Source organism: Sander vitreus, chromosome 18, assembly GCF_031162955.1.
Source record: "Sander vitreus isolate 19-12246 chromosome 18, sanVit1, whole genome shotgun sequence".
Taxonomy (NCBI): Eukaryota; Metazoa; Chordata; class Actinopteri; order Perciformes; family Percidae; genus Sander; species Sander vitreus.
The window spans coordinates 4,925,436-4,945,294 of NC_135872.1; the positions used below are offsets into that span (position 1 = coordinate 4,925,436).

General features: G+C 39.4%; 1 protein-coding gene across 2 annotated transcripts in view; it reads left to right on the forward strand.

Moving 5' to 3' along the window:
* The window catches only part of LOC144533350 (uridine-cytidine kinase-like 1), a 33,541-nt gene extending 13,689 nt beyond the window's left edge, over positions 1-19,852 (forward strand). For both annotated transcript variants that reach the window (XM_078274649.1, XM_078274650.1), the window contains exons 6-15: positions 1,589-1,778; positions 1,970-2,031; positions 5,804-5,820; positions 10,496-10,594; positions 10,866-10,959; positions 11,177-11,239; positions 11,941-12,063; positions 12,976-13,083; positions 14,059-14,215; positions 15,769-19,852. In XM_078274649.1, the coding sequence (XP_078130775.1) occupies positions 1,589-1,778; positions 1,970-2,031; positions 5,804-5,820; positions 10,496-10,594; positions 10,866-10,959; positions 11,177-11,239; positions 11,941-12,063; positions 12,976-13,083; positions 14,059-14,215; positions 15,769-15,845 (990 nt within the window). In that variant the 3' untranslated portion in view covers positions 15,846-19,852. The remainder of the gene's footprint in view (positions 1-1,588; positions 1,779-1,969; positions 2,032-5,803; positions 5,821-10,495; positions 10,595-10,865; positions 10,960-11,176; positions 11,240-11,940; positions 12,064-12,975; positions 13,084-14,058; positions 14,216-15,768) is intronic.
* Positions 19,853-19,859: the final 7 nt, after the last annotated feature.

Sequence of the window (19,859 nt, forward strand, 5' to 3'; positions counted from 1 at the left end):
TATCTATCTATCTAGCATTCCTTGATAACTATATTACTTAAGACTCCTTGTCAGATGAAGAAACCAATGAAAAGTTTGTTAAAGAGTTTTAACTAAATCTTAGGTTTTCCCGTTTCACAGAAGTGCTTTCCTGTTGGAGCAGGTTAGAAAATGATCTACAGCCGCAGCCTTGCTCTCTAACCTATGAGAACAATCCTCTCCTCATTCACCCACTCTTATAGGCTGACAGCCATGCTTATCCAGCAACATGTCGTCTTATGGTGGGTCAGTTTGTCAGATTTACAGCAGACAGAATCCACTGGTTTGTTGTGCAACTGAGTTATTTCTGTACCCCCACTGTCATCCTCGTCTAAATCACTCGCAAACTTCTTTTATGTTAGCATTCATCAATAGTTCTTTAGGGGAGCGAGGATGTTGCGCTCTTTTTCGTGGTTCCACTTCTGTTGTGATGTTGGCTCATTGATTTTTGCTGAGTTGAGGTTCAGTTTAATGGAGCTGACTTTCTCTTCAAAGTGACAATGATAACTGGATGTGTCCTCTGTTTTAACGCTTTTCACTTTGCTCGACAGGTCCTGACCCCAGCGTCACATTTCAGCTGTAAAAATGTCAAATCAGTAGGGCAGCTTAAAACAGTTTTCACTGTGACTTGACAGTGTGTGGCAAAATGCTGCACAGTCTTTGGCTTTTTGACAGTACTGAAAGATGAAGCCTGCACAGTTTTCTGTTTGTTTCTGTCTACCCTTTCTTCCTCCCTCTGTTAATAAAAATAAATAAAAATATATATTATTATTATTATTACTAATAATAATAATAATAATAATAATAATAATAATTTTTTTTTTTTTTAATATACTGGGGTTCAAGGCTGAAACAGTCAATTTATTGAATAGTTCATCAGCTAAAAGCTGTTTATCGGTGTTTTAAGCCCCCAATGTTTACTTCCAGGCACTAGGATTAGGCAATAGTTATGGTTAGGGTTAGGTGCCTTGAAGTCAACGGTCACATCGCTGCCTGGAGGGAGACGTTGGGGGCTTAAAACACCATCAAGCCTAAAAGCTAAAAAGATTCTGTCGTTCAGCTTCTCAAACCTGAAAATGTGTTCGTATTTGTTTTCTATGATCACAAACTAAATATCTTTTGGAGTTTGGACAGTTTGTAGCACAGAACAAGCTATTTCAAAATGTCATCTCGCACAGTGGGAAATTGTAATTGTAAACATTAGCAACCATGGAGATTGTCTTGGCTAAACAATCAAGAAAATAATCTGCTGTTTGACAGTAACATTGTAATGAAAAGAAATTTCTTATCTGATTAAACCAGTATATTCTGACAGTAGTAGACTTTTTCAAATCAAATATTCAGATTTTTCTGTAGTTTGTACACATTTAGCATTTATCTTAGAGCTGTTACATTATACTTTACAGGTCTTTATGCCAATACAGCCTATACCCATTGACATTCAAGGCATTCTGGGAATCGGGGAAATCACTAATTTTGTGGAAGACTGATAGAAATGCTATAAAGAAAATGTATCTCACATTAATTGGACAGATTTTTTTTTTTTCTCCTTTCCCTTCTTATCTCCCAGCTGCTGGACATGAAGGTGTTTGTGGACACAGATTCTGACATCCGCCTCATACGGAGGCTGAAGAGGGACATTTCACAGCGGGGACGGGACATCAGTGGCATCATCAAACAATACAATAACTTTGTAAAGCCGGCGTTCGAACAGTACATTGAACCCACGGTACAGTCCGCTGACATCGTGGTGCCCAGAGGTCAGTGGAAATGAGCTTTTACTAAAAATAGAAATACACCAGTACTAGGTTTCCATACATCTACACTTTACATGCTGCTTGATACAGCTCCAAACTATATACATCAATGTGCTGTGAGTAACTTTATTTGGCAGGTTCGGTTAAAAATAAGCTGTAAATTATTGTCCTTTGTGTCTTAAACTTATTTACAGGTGGAGAAAACTTTGTAGCACTGGATTTGATTGTTCAGCACGTTCACAGTCAGCTGGAGAAGGTAAAGATTCCTTCACCTGTTTCTTTAGTTTGTTGGGCCGCGAACAGGAAGGATTTTATTGATTCAGCTGAACATTTGGGTTATCTTGGTTATTTCAACCGCTATAGATTGTAAGATTTTGTTTAGTCTGCAGGGTTCAACAATAAGGGTTGCCCTATGGCCCGGTGCAAGTTAAACGCCACTTCGGGCAAGTAAATGTAAAAACTCACTTGCCTGTTGTCCAATCGAGAACTGAGTGGGCGCTTGATACTTTTGATGTTTGTTTTTTTAAATTTACACTTTAGATGCTTGATTCAGTTTGACTTTTTTGAAAAATGTTGTGTACATTTTGGACACTATTTGACGTTTTTTTAACGCTTGCTGTTTTTTGCAGGTATTTAAAGTGGTACTCCAGAGATTTAGTAAGGCACTTCCATAAAGTTGGGGCACTCACAAGAGACTTTTTGTTTTTTTATAGTTGTCAAAATCAAAGCAGCAGAGGCCAATATATGCTGACTTTTAGACCCTAGTACTGGACAAGCTCCAAAAACACTGGATCCTACATTTCCCATAATGCAACTGATAGTATCTTTTTAAGGGGAGTTGAAATGAATCATTGCATAGAAAGAACTACAGTATACTGTATAAAATGTGATGCTAAATTAAATAGGAATCAAAATAGTAAAGCTCAGTTGCGCTGTACACTACACGCACCTTTACATTTTTTTTATGCTTTTTTTTTACGTATTTTTTTACTTGCCCGACCGGACAAGTGAAAAAAAAAACCTTAGCGTTGAACCCTGGTGTGTAAGGGTTTCTTTGGTAGAAAAAGTGCTGCCTCACCTGCATGTTGTGCTAAGAATACATCTATCTTCTGTAATCTGCAGTTGCTGCTGCTATGAGGGTTTCCCCTTAGCCATAAACGCATTAAGAAAGCTAGTGGGCTTCATGATTGAAATAATAACTGCTGCCACACGTTTGGCTGCGCCATGGGGACTTGCTTCAGCAGCTTCTTAGAGTTCATTCATTGATTGATTCTAAAAAGATGAAGTTTCCTAAAGTTTAGAAAGCCTGCTATCCTGCCTAAGAGCAGCCACTTTAACTTAAAATAAGAAAGAACAATGGCTGAAAACACATGGAGGTGTGAGATAGTGTAAGCATGGCCTGTGGTGCTTTGAGGGTCTGTTGGTTTGAATGTGTTGCTTCTACAGTACACGCAAACCTGACATAGGAATATTTAATATTACCACACAAGACTAGGCTCTAACATCCATCAGAAAACCTCCTAGGTGGTTTAAATGTATTATATTTATTATATATAATATTATATTTATTATCAGGGCAGATAAATTACATACTTTTTTTTCGTTTTTGCTCACATCGTAGAAGTGGGACAATCTCTAAATGTGACAGTAACCCCACCAAATAGCAAGCAGCTCATTATAATTGTAGTTCCAATATGAGTTGAAGTCAATATCTGTCCCAATGAAAACATGCCTTTCTCAATGGGAAAGGGAGGATTTTTTTTGACATGTAAAAACATCAATCATCCCAAATTAGGAGTAGTCTGCAGCTCTCCCAAAAAGGAGTTCCATTAGACAATACATTGATTTAAACTTTTGACTGGCATGGAGTCAGGTGTTTGTGTCAAGTTTGTTGTGTCACTAGAGTAGGGCTGCAACACATTATTTTCATTATCGAATAATCTGCAGATTATTTGCTTGATTAACGGTTTGGTCTATAAAATGTCAGAAAATAGTGAAACATGTTCATCCCGGTGTCTCAAAGTCCAGGGTGATTTATGTCTTTTCTTGTTTTGTCGGTCCAAAACTCAAAGGTAATCAGTTCATGATACAAAAACAGGAAAACTCCACATTTTAGAGGCTGAAACCAGCATTTTCTTTTTTCTTTTGCATTAAAAATTACATTAACTATTGCTCGAAATAAAAGTCAGACTAATCGTTGCGGCTCTGCCCTGGAGTACTTGAAATATGACAAATTTGACAACCTCAATATTGACTCTGAAATCTACTTACAGGGCTTCCACAGCACTTACTTTTAAACAGCCTCGTATCACCAATGCCGGTCACTGTAGAGCTAGTAGAGCAAAGAGGATGGAAAAGGTTGTTGTGTACCCTTTTTTTTTAAAGCTGGGTATACTTCTAGTAGTATGCACATGAGATGAATGGGTTACATTTTACTTGAAGGTATCTACATATGAGTGACATGACACTGTCATGAACGTGTCATAAACATTATAAACAAGTCATAAACGTTTATGACATAACGCTTCTTTTTAGTAAGTGTCATTCGGTTTTTGTCATCACAAGTTATGGTTAGACAATGAGCTGTAGTAATCCTTCAAAATGCTAAGATTACACTAAAGACAAGCTAAAGATGGAATCACTACTCTACCTCAAGAGTTCCTTCTCGTTATCTTCCCCCATACCCCAGTGAACACAGAGGTCCAGATCCCTGAGATTAATGAGCACATAAAGCCAGGAGAGGTGTCCTCCATCTTCCCTCACCTCACTGTCAGCCGGCTTTATGATCTGTACCAAACTACGACATACGACACCTTCGACATAATCATTCATGGCCACTAAAAGAACACACAGAACATCTTTCACCCTCACATGCAGTATGTAACATGCATAAGGTTAGCATGATACTGTCCTGTTATTGATATATTGCCATGATCCACAGTGATGACTTCTACTGTAGCATCACCAGTTTATCTTTATCAGCTTTCACTTTTCAAGTGAAATATCTCAACATGTGCTTCATGGATTGGCCCAAAATTTTGTTCAGACATTCATCTCTCTCTCTCTCTCAGGATGAATTGTAATAACATTGGTCATCTTTTAACTTCATCTAGCACCACCGTCTGGTCACAATTGTAACATCTCCAACATTTTTGCTGTATGGCTATATATATATATATATATAATCTGCAAAACTGACATTTTCATCAGCCTCAGCTTTACTTAGTTTAGTGCTTATTAGTAGGGCTGGGCGATAGGGAGAAAATCAGATATCACGATATCGATATAATATTGATATATTGCCCAGCCCTACTAATTAGCAAATAAGGGGCACACTTAAATGCAAAACTAAGATGGTGGTCATATTAAACATACCTGCTAGGGCTGCACAATATGTGGAAAATACGCGATAACGTTGTTGAATATGGCAATAATGATATTACTTGCTATAAATAAACAGATATTAAAGTGTACTCTGTTCTGCTGCTTTCAGTATTCTGCTAAAATACAACAAATTGCTCGTTGAATTTAAAACAAATGACAGGAAATAATTTCCAACATTCTTTTATTGAACATTGAATTGAATATAAAAGGCACCATTAAAACAATAAGTTACATTTTAAAGCGCAGTTTTCGACTAATATTTTATTTCAACTAATACAAAAAAATCGGAGCGTCTTTCGCAATATGTTTATTGTGCCAGTTGATATCGTGATGTAGATTTTTATTTATTTTAAACGATATGCTGTGCAGCTCTAATACCTGCTGATATTAGCATTGAGATCAAAGTGCAGCCTCACAGAGCTGCTAGCATGGCTAAAGGCCCTCAGTCTTGTTTCATTACATTTAGCTTTTTTTTTTTTAACAAACAGAACATTTCTTTTGCTTTAAATGTTTGGCTCTGTTTTGTAGGTTTTGTGTTGCAGATTGGCTCATCTCATGATTTTCTTTCTTGTGTCCCACTGTGTGTGTCTCCCTGTGCGTGCACGCCTCCCCTTGCCTGGCTGAATGCTGTGTAACCATTCCAGCGTGAGATCACTGTGAGGTATGACTGTTGCTTTATTTATTACATCTTCTCCCTCCTATTTCTTTCCCTTCCTGCTTTCGTTCTATTTTTAACCACACTTCATTTGAAAACGAAGACAGAACAAATAATTGTCTTGTTTTTGTCATACTTTTTGTTTTGTTTTTACTGATGAACAAATCAATCAATCAGTCAGTCTTTCTGGTTAACTTCTGCAAGTACTTTAAGCCTTTCATTCTGTCAGTGCAGAGATTGATCGTCTCCATCTTTTCCACGATGGATTTCTACCTCTGTGATGGGTGCATTACAATTGAAATACTGGATCTAATTGTGAAAATGCATCGTCTGTCTACCTTTGGCCAGGATAAAAATAAAAATCAACTAACATGTACATCAGAAAAGGATCTTTAAGCTCACTGTTTTGGTTGATTATCTTCGCTCGAATCACCTTTCTTTCCAGCAGCAGCAGGCAGCTGTTTTCAGTGAAAAAGCTCTTATAAACCCACTGTACATTACCAGCCTAGCACCAAACTAGTGAAGCGTTTAGCACAGGGGTGTCAAACATACGGGCCGTGGGTCAGAACTGGCCCGCCAAAGGGTCCAATCAGGGCCACTAGATGCAAAGTGTAAACATTGCAGAGAAGTAATGTATTCCAATTCCAAATTTACGACATTAAACTCAGAAAAATTCTGAGTTTTTTTTCTCGGAATATTACCCCTCTCTCCCGGGTCCGTAACATCATTTTTTTTCTTCCTACAATGGCCTTAGAACGCTGTCGTAGCAGAAGCATCTTGCGTTTGCCAACAGCAAGCTGACAAGGAACTCTGTGGCAGATAACGTTTCTGGTCTTTCTGGAGGGGTTTACTGGTCTTGTATCCTGGAAATCCAGAGTTCTCGCGAGAGCACAATTTGAATTTGCTCAGCGAGTCACTCTGGCATCGAGTAATGATGCTCATTAACTATGCCCTTGTAGCCAAGCTGCACCAATCACATCGGTGTATCTGATATAGGCGGGCCAGAGGCGAGCTAAACCGATGACGACAGTTTAATCCACTGGTTAGCTCCACTGGTAGTTAAGCGTATGGGGCTCTGGATACGGCCCGTGTATTGTTTCTATTGTATTGGTCGTAGTGTTATCCAATTGCGTGCAGTGAGATTTTCAAATGCATGCTTCGTGCCGCCCCTCGAGTTTGGGCCATTTTCATTACTTAATGCCAAACCCTTAATCTTTAGGATTTGGGTCTGGATTTCCAGGCTACTGGTCTGGCCCACTTGAGATCAAATTAGGGGTATGTGGCCCATGAACTAAAATGAGTTTGACACCCCTGGTTTAGCAACTGCAGACCCAGCTGTTTCCCTCAGGTGTGGTAGAGAACAAGAGAGAGCTAAGGTTGAGTTTGTTGGCTGATGACTAAATAAAAATGCTAGTAAGTTTGCTAACATCGTTGCCAAATCAACTTTATAAGATGACAATATGTCAGCATGTTTTGCAGCTTGTTCCGCTGCCCTTAAGTGGCCAAAATAGTCCGTTAATACTTCTTTCACTTTGGATGAATCGACGACTTCAAAGTTCCACAGGCCATGAACAGCAAAAGCTCATGCTAACTCGCACTGGGGAGAGTGGGACTTTTCATCTGTATCGTTTGGGTTTTTCCCCCCCGATACCGGTGCTAAAGCGGTACTTTTAAAACTGTACCGGTGCCTAAACCGATACTTTTTAAGAAAAGAAAAAAAAGAAAAAGAAGGGTACTAAACAACAGTTGGAGACATTAAAGAACGGCTTGTTTATTGCTAAGGCCATATGGTCAAAATTAAATGATTTAATAATAATGTAATCACTATAACAATAACTTATTTCACTAGTAAATTGCTGTTGACCTGTTTTGCCCTCAAGTCAAGAAGAGATATTTTTATACATGTACAGTTACCATTTGTCTTCTAAAAATCACAACTGCAGTCCACCACTTCTTACAGCAGCAGGCTATAGATCAACTAGTGCGTCATTCTGCACTCTACTTGGCAGAAAACACCAAGTTATAAGATAACAAGATAACACCTGAATAAAACACTCACTGGTGCTGACATTTCTGGGTGAAATGTGCAATATGGGACCTGCACTGAAAAAGATTCTTAGTGGGCACGCATCTTAAGACACACACACACACACACACAGATCGGTCCTCAGGTCGGTTTGTTAAATGTGCAGGAATCAAGGCTGCTCTCAGTGGTTTGCGGTGTACCTACCTGGGCAGTAAAGGATGACTGATCTGTATTTTCACCTTCTGAAGTATCCTGCTTGGAGTATGAATGAATTGAGTCACCTAAAATGAATCCACTTATGAGACAAACTGAATTGCTGCCCTGAACTAGAAAGTATTTGTTCAGTGTTGCACAGCAGGGGTGTTGTGGAGCTGTTTCACTGCTCTAATACTGTTCTTTCTCTTCTTTTCTCCTTTACATTTTTGTCTCTTCTTCTTGTCCTTTTGTATATCTTTTCTCCTGTATTTTTTTTATTTATTTTTTTTGTCTCTTTCTTCCACCCAACTTCATCTCTAAATCTCATCAAATGAATATCTGTCACCTTCTTCAGAGGAAGCTCCGTTGGGATATGTGAGGCTCTCCTTGTGCATCCTCTTTTAGCATTGTAGTTTTTAAAGCACAGTTTTGTAGTTTTGATGCACTCTGGCCTTTAGAACTTTTTAAAATAGGTTGTGCATATTGAACTGAATGAATGTGTTCACCATAGAAAAGCCAACCTGCTTGTTAGCTCTCTTTAATGTCTTTTATGCCACACTAAAGTTGTTTTTGGCAGGGAAGCATTCAACTTATTTGCAGTTCTGAGTGTTGAGGCAGAAGCATGCTTACTTTCTTTCAGTGTAGGGACAGAGCATGCAGAAAACAAATCTCAGCTGTGAAATAGCGGCAGAAATAGAATGTTCAGCTTGTTCCATCAATCTTTAAAATTGTAAGCATGTGTTTTTTAAAAGTGCATTTGCCACATTTGCAGATTTCCGGAATTGAATTTCTTGTTTTGCATTTAGTTGACTTCATGTGATGACACACACTGTGTTAGTCTTGATTCGAAAATGTTTGCCTGGCAATTAGGGGTGGGAATCTCTTGGCACCTCACGGTTCAGAGGCCAACCATTCAATTCTAAACCGATTATCGATGCATCTCGATGCAACAATTCTTTTATGTACATGTCCATGCGTGATTTTTTAAAAATATACATATAAATCTGAGTTTGCTACTCAGAGTTTGCTAAGCACTTCCTTGATAAAGCAGCTAGACAAAGCTTAGATTTTGACATATTTGTCACACACAAGTTTTAATGAAATGTTTTGTCTACTGAGGTTTTTGTTTTGTAGTCATTAAAACATGCTTATGAAAGTCCCCTTCTCTCACAGTAATCTTCCATGAGGCTCAGTCATGTTTAAAGGTGGATCATTGGCTTCTTAGAACATGAAACATGAGGTGGTCAGATGTAATGTGATAACGTAGATGAACAGCCTACATGTGTTTTGCCTAATTCTTTTATGTATGTCTTATTAGATCGTGTGTGTGTATACATACATACATACATACATACATACACTCTTGCCTAAACTCTTAAGTTGTTGTCCATTATCCCATCCTCTTTCAGTCACTCTGTTTTCGGATTTGTACTTGTCTGGAGACAGTAGCTTTTAAATAAAAATCAACACTTTTTTAAAAAAAAAAATAAAAAAAAATATTTTTTTTATCGATTATTAACTTATCAGAATCGAGCATCGAATCGTTCTAGAGAGAATCGCGATGCATCTAAGAATCGATTATTTTTCCCACCCCCACTGGCAATGGCAACACAAAGTGCCCAGCTACTTTTCCAGTAATATGAATCTTCTGCAGACAACAGCTCAGTTGAAGTTATTCATAAGTTAAATAATAGGTTCTTTAAGGGCAAACATACCTTACTTGAATGCATTTCCTATTATTAGGTGAAGTACCAACACCTTGGATGGCTTGTGTTCGAAGTTCTTAACAAGAATGGCTTGATTGATTTTCGAACTTATGTCAACTGTCTGAATTGGCTTTTAGGTCATAGCAGCTTGTCTAAAGACTAGAATCTGGGGCCAGTTGCACAACGATGCTGTGGCTTATGTGTGGACACCACTCCAACATACTGTAGTCTCACTTTTGCTCTTATTCTAGTCAGAAATAATAAATGTAAAGAATTGTCTTTTTTTTTTTTTTTTTTTTTTTTTTAAACAATCAGTGTCACAAAACACAGGAAAACATGACTCAGTTTGTAGTTTTTATAACGATGTTGGAGAACTAGATGTATAAGTTTGAGTCCTGCTTAAGATGGTGGGAGGCTAAGGTGAACAGTGTGGATTTTGGCAAAAAAAAACTAACAAAGTCCGATTTTAAATGTTACATTTTGACAGGCAATTATGTCAACTAGCAGCTTCCGCGATCAAAATATTAAACATCAATTAATACTGACCTTTTATTAGTTTAGTTCTAAATTAAAAACCTTTCACTGAAAAAGACAGCAAAATGAGAAATGACTTAAATGAAAAGATCATTTTAACACCCAAAGCCAGGCTAATATTTGATCAGGAAAATATTTAGTCCGCTGCTACAGTATGTTACTTTATCATTCCTGATCGTTCCTGCCCGTCAGTCACACCGTTTCTGTTCGATTTCCACAGATCGGCTCTGGCCTCGGCTCACCAGGGTCAGCCTTTACCCAAAACCCTCAGCGTGATGGAGAGCACGCCGCAGGTCCGCGGCATGCACACCATCATCAGGTCAGAATACACGCTCCCATCCCTCAAGCAGTGTCTTCTTAAAATTGCAGAATGTTGTCAGAAAAGATTTGAATATTTTTCATACTTAGAAGGTGATCCAGCAGTTTAGTGTTGCACAGACAGGGACAGATGTTGAAATGAATGGTCAAAATTGATGCAGCAGAGGTTGCGATATCCTGACTTTCACTCCCTAAGTGTGGATTAAACTCTTACCATTTTCTTACTGATCTTTTTCACCCTCTTTGCTCCTGACCTCTGTGTGTTCGTGTAGGAACAAGGAGACTAACAGAGACGAGTTTATCTTCTACTCCAAGAGATTAATGAGGCTTCTGATAGAGCATGCCCTCTCCTTTCTGCCTCTCAAGGTGAGTTTTTGTAAAGATTATTAACTGACTCGCTGCTTCTTTTTGAAGGTTGACTCTTGTTGGAATATAAAAAAAGAGAACAGTATCTATTCTCTGCTGTCAAAACTGCTTCAAGTTGCTTGTGCCGTGTCTTGGTGTTACAATATAATTGTTATAGTGGCAGGTGGATTTTTCAATTTTCCTTTTTGTTCCCGTTTGTGTTTTCCTCCCTCTCCAGCCAGTGTCTGTGGAGACTCCTCAGGGCGGCATCTATAACGGCAAGAGGCTGAGCGGTCAAAGGGTAACTCTGTTTTTATGCTGTTTGTCCACCCGTTTGTTATTAAAGTATTAAATTATCATTGTTGTCATCAGGCTCATGTTTAGTGTTTAGTCTCTCCTTCTCTCCTGTATACCCTAGTGGGGGTGGCCTCTAGCTCACCCAGTAAGAGCTCACCCTTTGCTGCGGAGAATGTTTGTTGTACTGAGCAACGTGGCGCTCAGAGCAGACGTTTTCATGCAGATATTTTAGGTTAGGGCTGGGCGATATGGAGAAAATCAAATATCACGACATTTTTTACCAAATAACCTCTATATCGATACGGGAACAATATTGTAGTGTTGCTTTCACAAAATATTTACACTGAGATTTTTGATAAATAATCATCAGTAATGTGGATATAATGACTACGTGGGTAAAGGCAAATAGAACATTTACAGTCTGGTAAGTTCAGAAAATGACATCACTTTACTGTAATGCAGCCTTTAAAACCAGGAAAAGACAACACTTATGCCATATTACAATATCCAAAATCTCAGACGATATCTCCTCTCATATCACGATATCGATATAATATGGATATATTGCCCAGCTCTATTTTAGGTCTTCAAAAATGATCACTTCGTTCTTTTTTGTAGTGTCCTCGGATCCAGCTAAGCTGCGCATACTCCAGTAAACATTGCCAAAACATTGGAATTCCTCATGTGTGTTTTCTTATTTTGTAGATCACAGGCGTTTCTATCCTGAGAGCAGGAGAGACGATGGAGCAGGCGCTGATGGCTGTGTGTAAAGACATCAGACTGGGAAAGATCCTCATCCAGACCAACCATGACACCGGTGAACCAGAGGTACGCGAGTCTGTTGGGTCCATTGTCACATGAAGTGTGAAGTACAAAGGTATTGTATCTGCCTCCATAAAGTTTCAGCAGCATGCAATGGCTTTAAAAGTGTCACAAGACTTCATCACTGAAGGAATGAAATTACATCATGGATTTAGAGAGTAGGTTTCTTTTTTTTTTTTTTTTTTTGCATTTTTCTTTTCTGTGTGCCGGAAGGATTTGGCAGAACTTGTATAGCTTTTTCAAAGATACATTTGTGATTTGGCACCAAGGTGTTCAGTAAAGCGTCGGAACTCCCCTCTTTAACCACAATAAAAAATAATAAATATAATCATAATTTATCATTTTAAACTTTATTTATACAGCACTTTTCAAAACAAAGTTACAAAGTGTTTTACATAATACAATACTAATTAGCATTATTAATTAAAACAATTCAGGACTTAATGAGTGTAATGAGGCAAATGAAATCCGACAATTAAAATGAAAATATTATATGCTTTACTTGATGCTCGATGGGTTTTATCTGGATTGCTGGGTGTAGGCTTCTGATATCGATTCTGCATCCTAACACTGACATTACACACTTGTTTCTTTTTTCTTTTTTCTCCTTTTAGCATAAAATGCCTTGACAATAACCGACTAAATGCAGCCAATGGAAATTCAATTAATTGATAATTGATTTTTCCTGCAGGGATTTAATGGTTTTTTTTTTTTTAGCTATTAACTGATTAATACAGGCCGTGAATATCAGAATATCTGCACATTGTCCTATGGGGTGGTGATGGCTGAGCAAGACACTTAACCCCTAGTTGCTCCAGAGGCGTGCGACCTCTGACATATGTAGCAATTGTAAATCGCTTTGTATGAAAGCATCAGCTAAATGACATGTAATGTACTGTCTTGTCTCCTTCCTTTTAGCTTCACTACCTTCGTCTGCCCAAAGACCTCAGTGAAGACTACGTCATCCTGATGGACAGCACCGTGTCCACCGGTGCCGCTGCTCTCATGGCTGTCCGAGTGCTGCTAGTAGGTCTACACATCGTCTACGGCTGTCGTTTTATAAAAACGCTTGACATACGAATGGCATATTATAAATGTTCATCATTTTATTAGTCAAAATGTTTCATCAGTGGTGTGCTGAAAAAACTTTATATTACCATTTGGGAAATTAAATTTAAGATTAAGTAAACCTCAAGACAGAGGACAGCCAATGACTTAATGTCCTATGGTCCTGTGATAAGGTCCGGGAATTTTGGAACAGGATACATGACAACCTAATGTCGGATTGCAGGGAGCCAGGTTCCATTCAGCCCAAGATCATTTGTTCTGGGAGATGGGTCAATCCTAAACGGGATGGATAAGCACTAGAGGTGTGACGAGATCTCGCGAGATTACAATGCGACGAGACTTCTCGTCAAAGGTAAAAAATTGTCTCGCAATATCGGTCACAAGTGCAGAGCAGCAGCCAGCAGACTAGTCTAACCTGGTTGGTCTTCTAATACATCTGGCTTCGACGATGAATCTGGCTTGGACCTCTACGTTAGCACATAAGAAGCTGGGTCCAGACTAGTTTAATGATAGCCAGACAGATTATTTTAAGGGGATGGAAGAAAGAACGGGTGCCATCAATCCAGGAGAGGGCTTGTGAGATGGCTAGGGTGGCGGCGTTTGAAAAGATGTCATGTAAACGGGTTGCCAGGTTGGATGGCTATACTAGAAAATGGGGAAAGTACGTGAGCTTTCTGGAGGAAGAAGCTTTGTGCTGGGGAGAGACATGTATGATGGGTTTATGGTGTTGTCATTTATACATATGTTTATGTAAAAAATAGTTAATCATAAAAAAAAAGATTAAATAAACCTTGTAATTGTATATGAAGATAATTGGAGGGGCTACCGGGATTGACTAAAACTTTCTATTTGAACTCCATCTCTTCCACCGGTGGCGGTAAATGTATGGAAACCAGTTCATGAGGTGTTTTCATTCCTTATCTTTCTCTAAAGGACCACGATGTAGCAGAGGATAAGATCTTCCTGTTGTCCCTGCTAATGGCAGAGATGGGCGTTCACTCGGTGGCATATGCCTTCCCTAAAGTCCGCATCATCACCACCGCCGTGGACAAGGAGGTCAACGACCAGTTCCACATCATACCAGGCATCGGTGAGGAGGTTTCTTTTTCCCCTCATCTGCATTTGTAGTATGCAATGTAATGCACGCAAGGTAGTTTGCCTTCATACATCAGCTGGGAGAATTAAGTGGCACTATTATAGTTGCATACAAGAAAATGTACATTACGAACAAATGCACAGACAGAAACACAAACTCGGGCGCCTGCGAAGCTCACCTGGTAGAGCGCGCACCCAGCGGCCGCAGGTTTGACTTCGCCCTGTGGCCCTTTGCTGCGTGTCATTCCCCCCTCTCTCTCCCTTTCATGTCTTCAGCTGTCCTATAAAAATAAAGGCCTAAAATGCCCCACAAATTATCTAAATAAAAAATACACAAACTTCCCTAAATCATCTAGTGATGTTGGTAAAAGAGTGAACTATATACGTGCTGCCTGGAGTTTTTTAACAGACTTATTTGACATGTAAGGTGTTTCCAGAGGGTGGTGTCCTGAACAGTAAAGGCACCATCATATGCTAACTGACCTTGCAGTGCTGTAGGAGCTCAACGGCTCAGCTATGTATGCCAGAGCCAGCCACCGCAAAGCTGTATGAAAGATCGTTTTACCTTCTTATTGGCAGGCAGCGAAAAACCATAAAGAAAATGGGATTTATGGATCTATCAGTGGGTGAGGTATTAAATGTTAAATCAACACTAAATTGCATTGCTGCTGTCTGTGGGTTTAAGCTGTTCAACATGCTGAACATCTGGACAAAATCTGGTGATACTTTTCCTCTGATGGCTGAATAAAAGCACCTGCTTTGACTTTTAGTGATGAAAATGTCAGCTGTGAAAAATGCTTATTAAAATTAAAACTACTAAAAAAATGTTGTACACAGCAGGTTGCATCTCAAGGTTTTTGTGATCTCACAGACGTCAAGAGTCCGCCTCCAGAAATATTAAATGTGTCTTGGGCGAAAACAAACAATCCAAATTGTTTTGTAGACTGTACTAGGTATTCCAGTAACAGAACTACAAACACGGCTCTGCTCTATGGTTCGCCGCAGTACAATGTGTTAACTGCTCTGGTCTGCTATAGGCTGGGGCAGCACACATAACACAGCGTCCACCCAAACCTGAGCTAACAACAAGCTGGTACAATTCATAAAGATTCTGGGATTAGAAGCAACAGAAATAAGACTCCTAACAGCTGTAGCAGCAAACCTGAAACTTAGCAGCATAAGCTCGGGACATGCGCGATGTGCAATAGTTTGTGACTTGATCCAGCCGCATATGGTTTGAAATCTTACAGATAAATGATAATGAATTCATCAAATGTGATAGTCAGATCTGCAAACTCAATGCCTTCGTATTTAATTCACCACTGTCTTACTCCCAGTGCAGAAGAAATGTTTGAGGAAGATAAAAGTGGCAAGAAAGGGGGAAGATGGCTGAACAGGGGTTTGTTTTTGTTTTGCATCCCACTTGAGTTTTCAGGCCTGAATTGTGTGTAGTTCCATGAAGTAGTCTAAAGGAGAGAACACGCTACACTACTTTTCTGACTTTACCTACTTTTCCTTTATCCATTTCTTTTTGTTTTGTTTCCAAAGGTAATTTTGGAGATCGTTACTTTGGCACCGATGCTCCGTCAGACTGGTGTGAAAGTGATGAAGGGATGGACTTCTAAAGAAAGAAACTATCAGGGGTGTGGAGGGGTTGTTCCAGAAGCACGTACAGCCATTAAAACAGGGGGGGAAAAGACTCTCCTTCATCCCTTGCTGCTCTGATGGACATCCTCCAGACCGCGAAGGTGATGCTGTAATAAACTGCTTCCTATTCAGATGAGCAGAACGGAGTTCACTTTTCGGTCAGTGAGCGCTAAGTGGAGATTTTCATCTGTACCAGGCAGGTATTGAGTCCATTCCGCATTCAAGTTTACAGAAAGTTTAAAGGGGTCAAAGTGAAGGCTGTTTGTTGGCTTTGACCCCTTTTCACCTAGTAATTATTCCACTGCAATCTCAAAAAGAGGGTGTGCTGCAAATTGCTGCCAACATATGTTACATACTGAGGAAAAATGCTTGATTTTGATGTAAATAATTAGTTTTTTTTGTTGCTGAAGCTGCAGGTTAAAGCTTCGGAGTTGATGTTTGAATTCACGTACTGTCAGTTTAATGGAAAGAGCCTTAAACACTGAGTTTGTTTCAGGATTTTGCACAGGGAGTCTCTTGGCCTTCAAATACTGTAAGTAAATCGTTGTTAAAGGTTAGCTGGGAAGACTTAACTAGCGCTATGCTCAGTTTTAACCCCCACGTTTAACAGCAGATATAAAAAGATGCACTTCATAGTGTTCGATCAATCAATCGATACCCTGCTGCACGTCTAATCAGTAATCTAATCATTTGTTTTGCACAAAGACCTGACACAAACAGACCATAAAGTCTATCACAAGTATTGGGTGTTTTAAGAGGGAAATCAACAGCTAGGGAGGTAATATATTATGTCTACTTGGCAGTGTACTGTCACCTTAGCTTGAAGCTTTATGTACGTTATTAGTGTGCTGATGAATCTCCAGCTGTCTGTACTGTAAAATGGTATCTCAGGCAACTTTCACTGAAAGGATTCATACTTGAACAAGAAGACTGACGATTAAGGAGAAAGGGTTAAATATTGTTGGTTATATGTGTTTTATCTGTTAAAGGTGCCCTGCCACACAAGCGTTTTTACTTGCATTTTTGGAAATATGTTAGGGTCCATATATGTGTGTGTGTGTTATGTCGTGAATGTGAAAATGAACTGCTACCTCCTCTGTCAGCTCTAGCCACTGAAAAGAAATAAGCGGAGAAAAGGATGCTGATAGCCAGGCTCTCATTGGCTAGCTGTTAGCCAATCAGAGTCAAGCAGCTTAGCTTGTTTAATATTAATGACAACTGGCACAAATTGAGTCTTCCTGCAGGCTTTCTATACCACACTAGAATGGCTTGAAACAAGGTAACCACAAAAAAAGTTACAGAGTCCATGGTAGAACTTCAGACATCACCACAACGTAATGAATGATGATATGTGTGGCAGGGCACCATTTAAACTTGAAATGATGCGCTCAGAAAAAGGGAAATTATTTAAGTTAAAAGCATTTCTCACTAGATAAAAACTTAAATTACAAAACACTAAGCTTTAGCCAAGCTCTCTTCTCATTTCTTTGTTTGTACGTCCTCAAATCCTTTCCTCGCCTCTTAAGCGTGATTCATGCGTCTGCGTAAAATCTACGCCGTGGCTACGTACGTGGAGACACGGACCTACGCCGGACCCTACGCTGTAGCCTGACGCGCACCACACTGAAACATGTACTGTAACTACACGTCGCGGCGACGCACATCGCTCGGCCGTGGCTTGGTAGCGTCTCATTTCCCCCCCCGACTCATTTCCTGGATCTCCTTCTCCATAAACAACATGAAATCAAGGAGAGGGTTAACATTTCCTTGCTCCAGATTTCCCACCGCGGTCAGAAAGCACAGGGGAGACACTTTGTTTCTCTCACTATGACTCTAGAGTTGGTACACGCTCCGAAGCTAATTGCCGTCACTCTCTCACTCGCTCCACTACACACTCCCCACACACACACATGCCGGCCTTGCTATTCTCTTAAAGCGATCGACGCACACACCAAAGCACAGGTATAAACTTCAGGCCACTTACGTAGGCTACGGCGAAAGCTCTGTGTGGAGCCTCCGCACAACCATACATCAAGCTTTAGGCTGCATTCACACCAAATCAGGCCTTGCGGCGATTAGAGCAGGGTTGTGCGACGCAGTGACACTCTAATGACCCCTATTGTGTGTCCATTGTGTTCCCCACTCCATTGTGTTTTGTCTGAATGCCGGCAGGTTAGGTGATTGGCCACCGCAACATTACATTGGGTTGCGTTTCTCCAACAAATGATTCTGTTTCAACACAGGGCCACTGTGTTTTTTTTTTTTTCCGGCTTTCCCTGCGGTTCTCACCAGCGCAGCTTAAAAGCACTACCCACATTCAAATGAGTGGGAGAACTGGCATTTTCGGCCTAATTCGGTGTGAATGCAGCCTTCTCATCAATCCTGTATTTAACAAAACGAGACATCTGTTATTTGGAGCCGTCATTTTAAAGTGCTGTTAATTAAATGACGTGGCGCGGCTGCCATGGTTTGCTTGTGTGCGTTACGCCTCTTTTATACATCACAGGTGCCGAAAAGACTCGGATATACCTGTGCATCCTCGCTCATAGCTCCTCCAGCAAGCCTCCTCTCTCCGCGAGGATGCATTTTAGGAATTGAGACATTCTTAAAGATGGCACACAGATCAATTTCTTGGTCACAGGCAGGAAGATTGAGGAGACGAGGAGGCACAAAATGGAGAAATGAGAAGAGCCCAAATTATAGTGTATATTTAATTGCTTGTCAAACTTTTGTGTAGAAGCACTGATGTAACGTTCGGTGGCCTTTTTAATCGCTTGTTGTGAGCGTTGCTATCAATGGTCACATGTGAGCTGATCATTTAATAGACAAGTGTGTTATTGATGTGATTGAATTTCATGATTTAAAAACCCAATTACAGCACGTGTGTTAACATAAGACACGTATATTCAAATTGAATTAAAGTCTGGCTTTCTGGATGTAATACAGAAACTGACCTATGACGCCTACTTGTTTTGATGACCTTGTTCTGCAGCTGCTTTTTTATGTTTTTATTTATTATATTTGCAGATTCTACATCTTCGCATATTCGTTTTGCATTACATCGCAGCCGTTTAACCAAGTTTCCTTGTTGGTTTAATTTATTACACTGAAATTCTGCAGACGCATTCACTGTCCTGATCATATCAGTTTAACACCAGGTTTCTTTTGACAATAGCCCTTATTCTCTGGACAATTTAACACAGGTTTAACTACCATCAATAATGACTGCGATCCATGTATATCAATGTAAAAATACCCTTAAGTAAAATTCCCGCATTCAAAATCTTAAGTAAAAGTACAAACTTTAAAGGTCCCATGGCATGAAAATTTCACTTTGAGGTTTTTTAACATTAATGTGAGTTCCCCCAGCCTGTAAAATAACTAATGTCAAGTAAATGTAGTGGAGTAGAAGTATTAAGTATCATCAAATGGAAATACTCAACTACAGATACTATTATGAAATAGTAATCATTCTACTTGCAGTACAGTACTTGAATAAATGTATGGAACATATTTATTAACAGTGTTATTAGTTTCAAATGTCCATCATGAGAAAAGTCTACAGTAACACTTGTGCATTAATTCAACTGTAATTGAACTGTAACTTCATCTACTGTCACTCTGGTCTGTACTGTATGACACAACAATGTAATCTTTTTTATGTGGAAACTGGTTACTTACATTATGTGATCTACATGAAACTGTTTTGCTAAAAATGATGAATGCTGATGAACCTTTTTCACACCAGACATTTGCCATAGCAGTAAAAGCAAAGATATAACTAACAACACTAATAGTGGTTCACTTGTATTTATGTGTGCTAAGCTGTGCACAGATACACCTAAATGGAATGCAGCCATTATTATTGTTATTAATTACACCTACCTTTGTTTTAGGCAGGTGAACATGTCCTTTGTGAGAATAATTTGCTGGTTTTGTTTTGTAAGTTCCACTTCACTTGTACAGAATAAAAATATTGACTTAACTTGTAA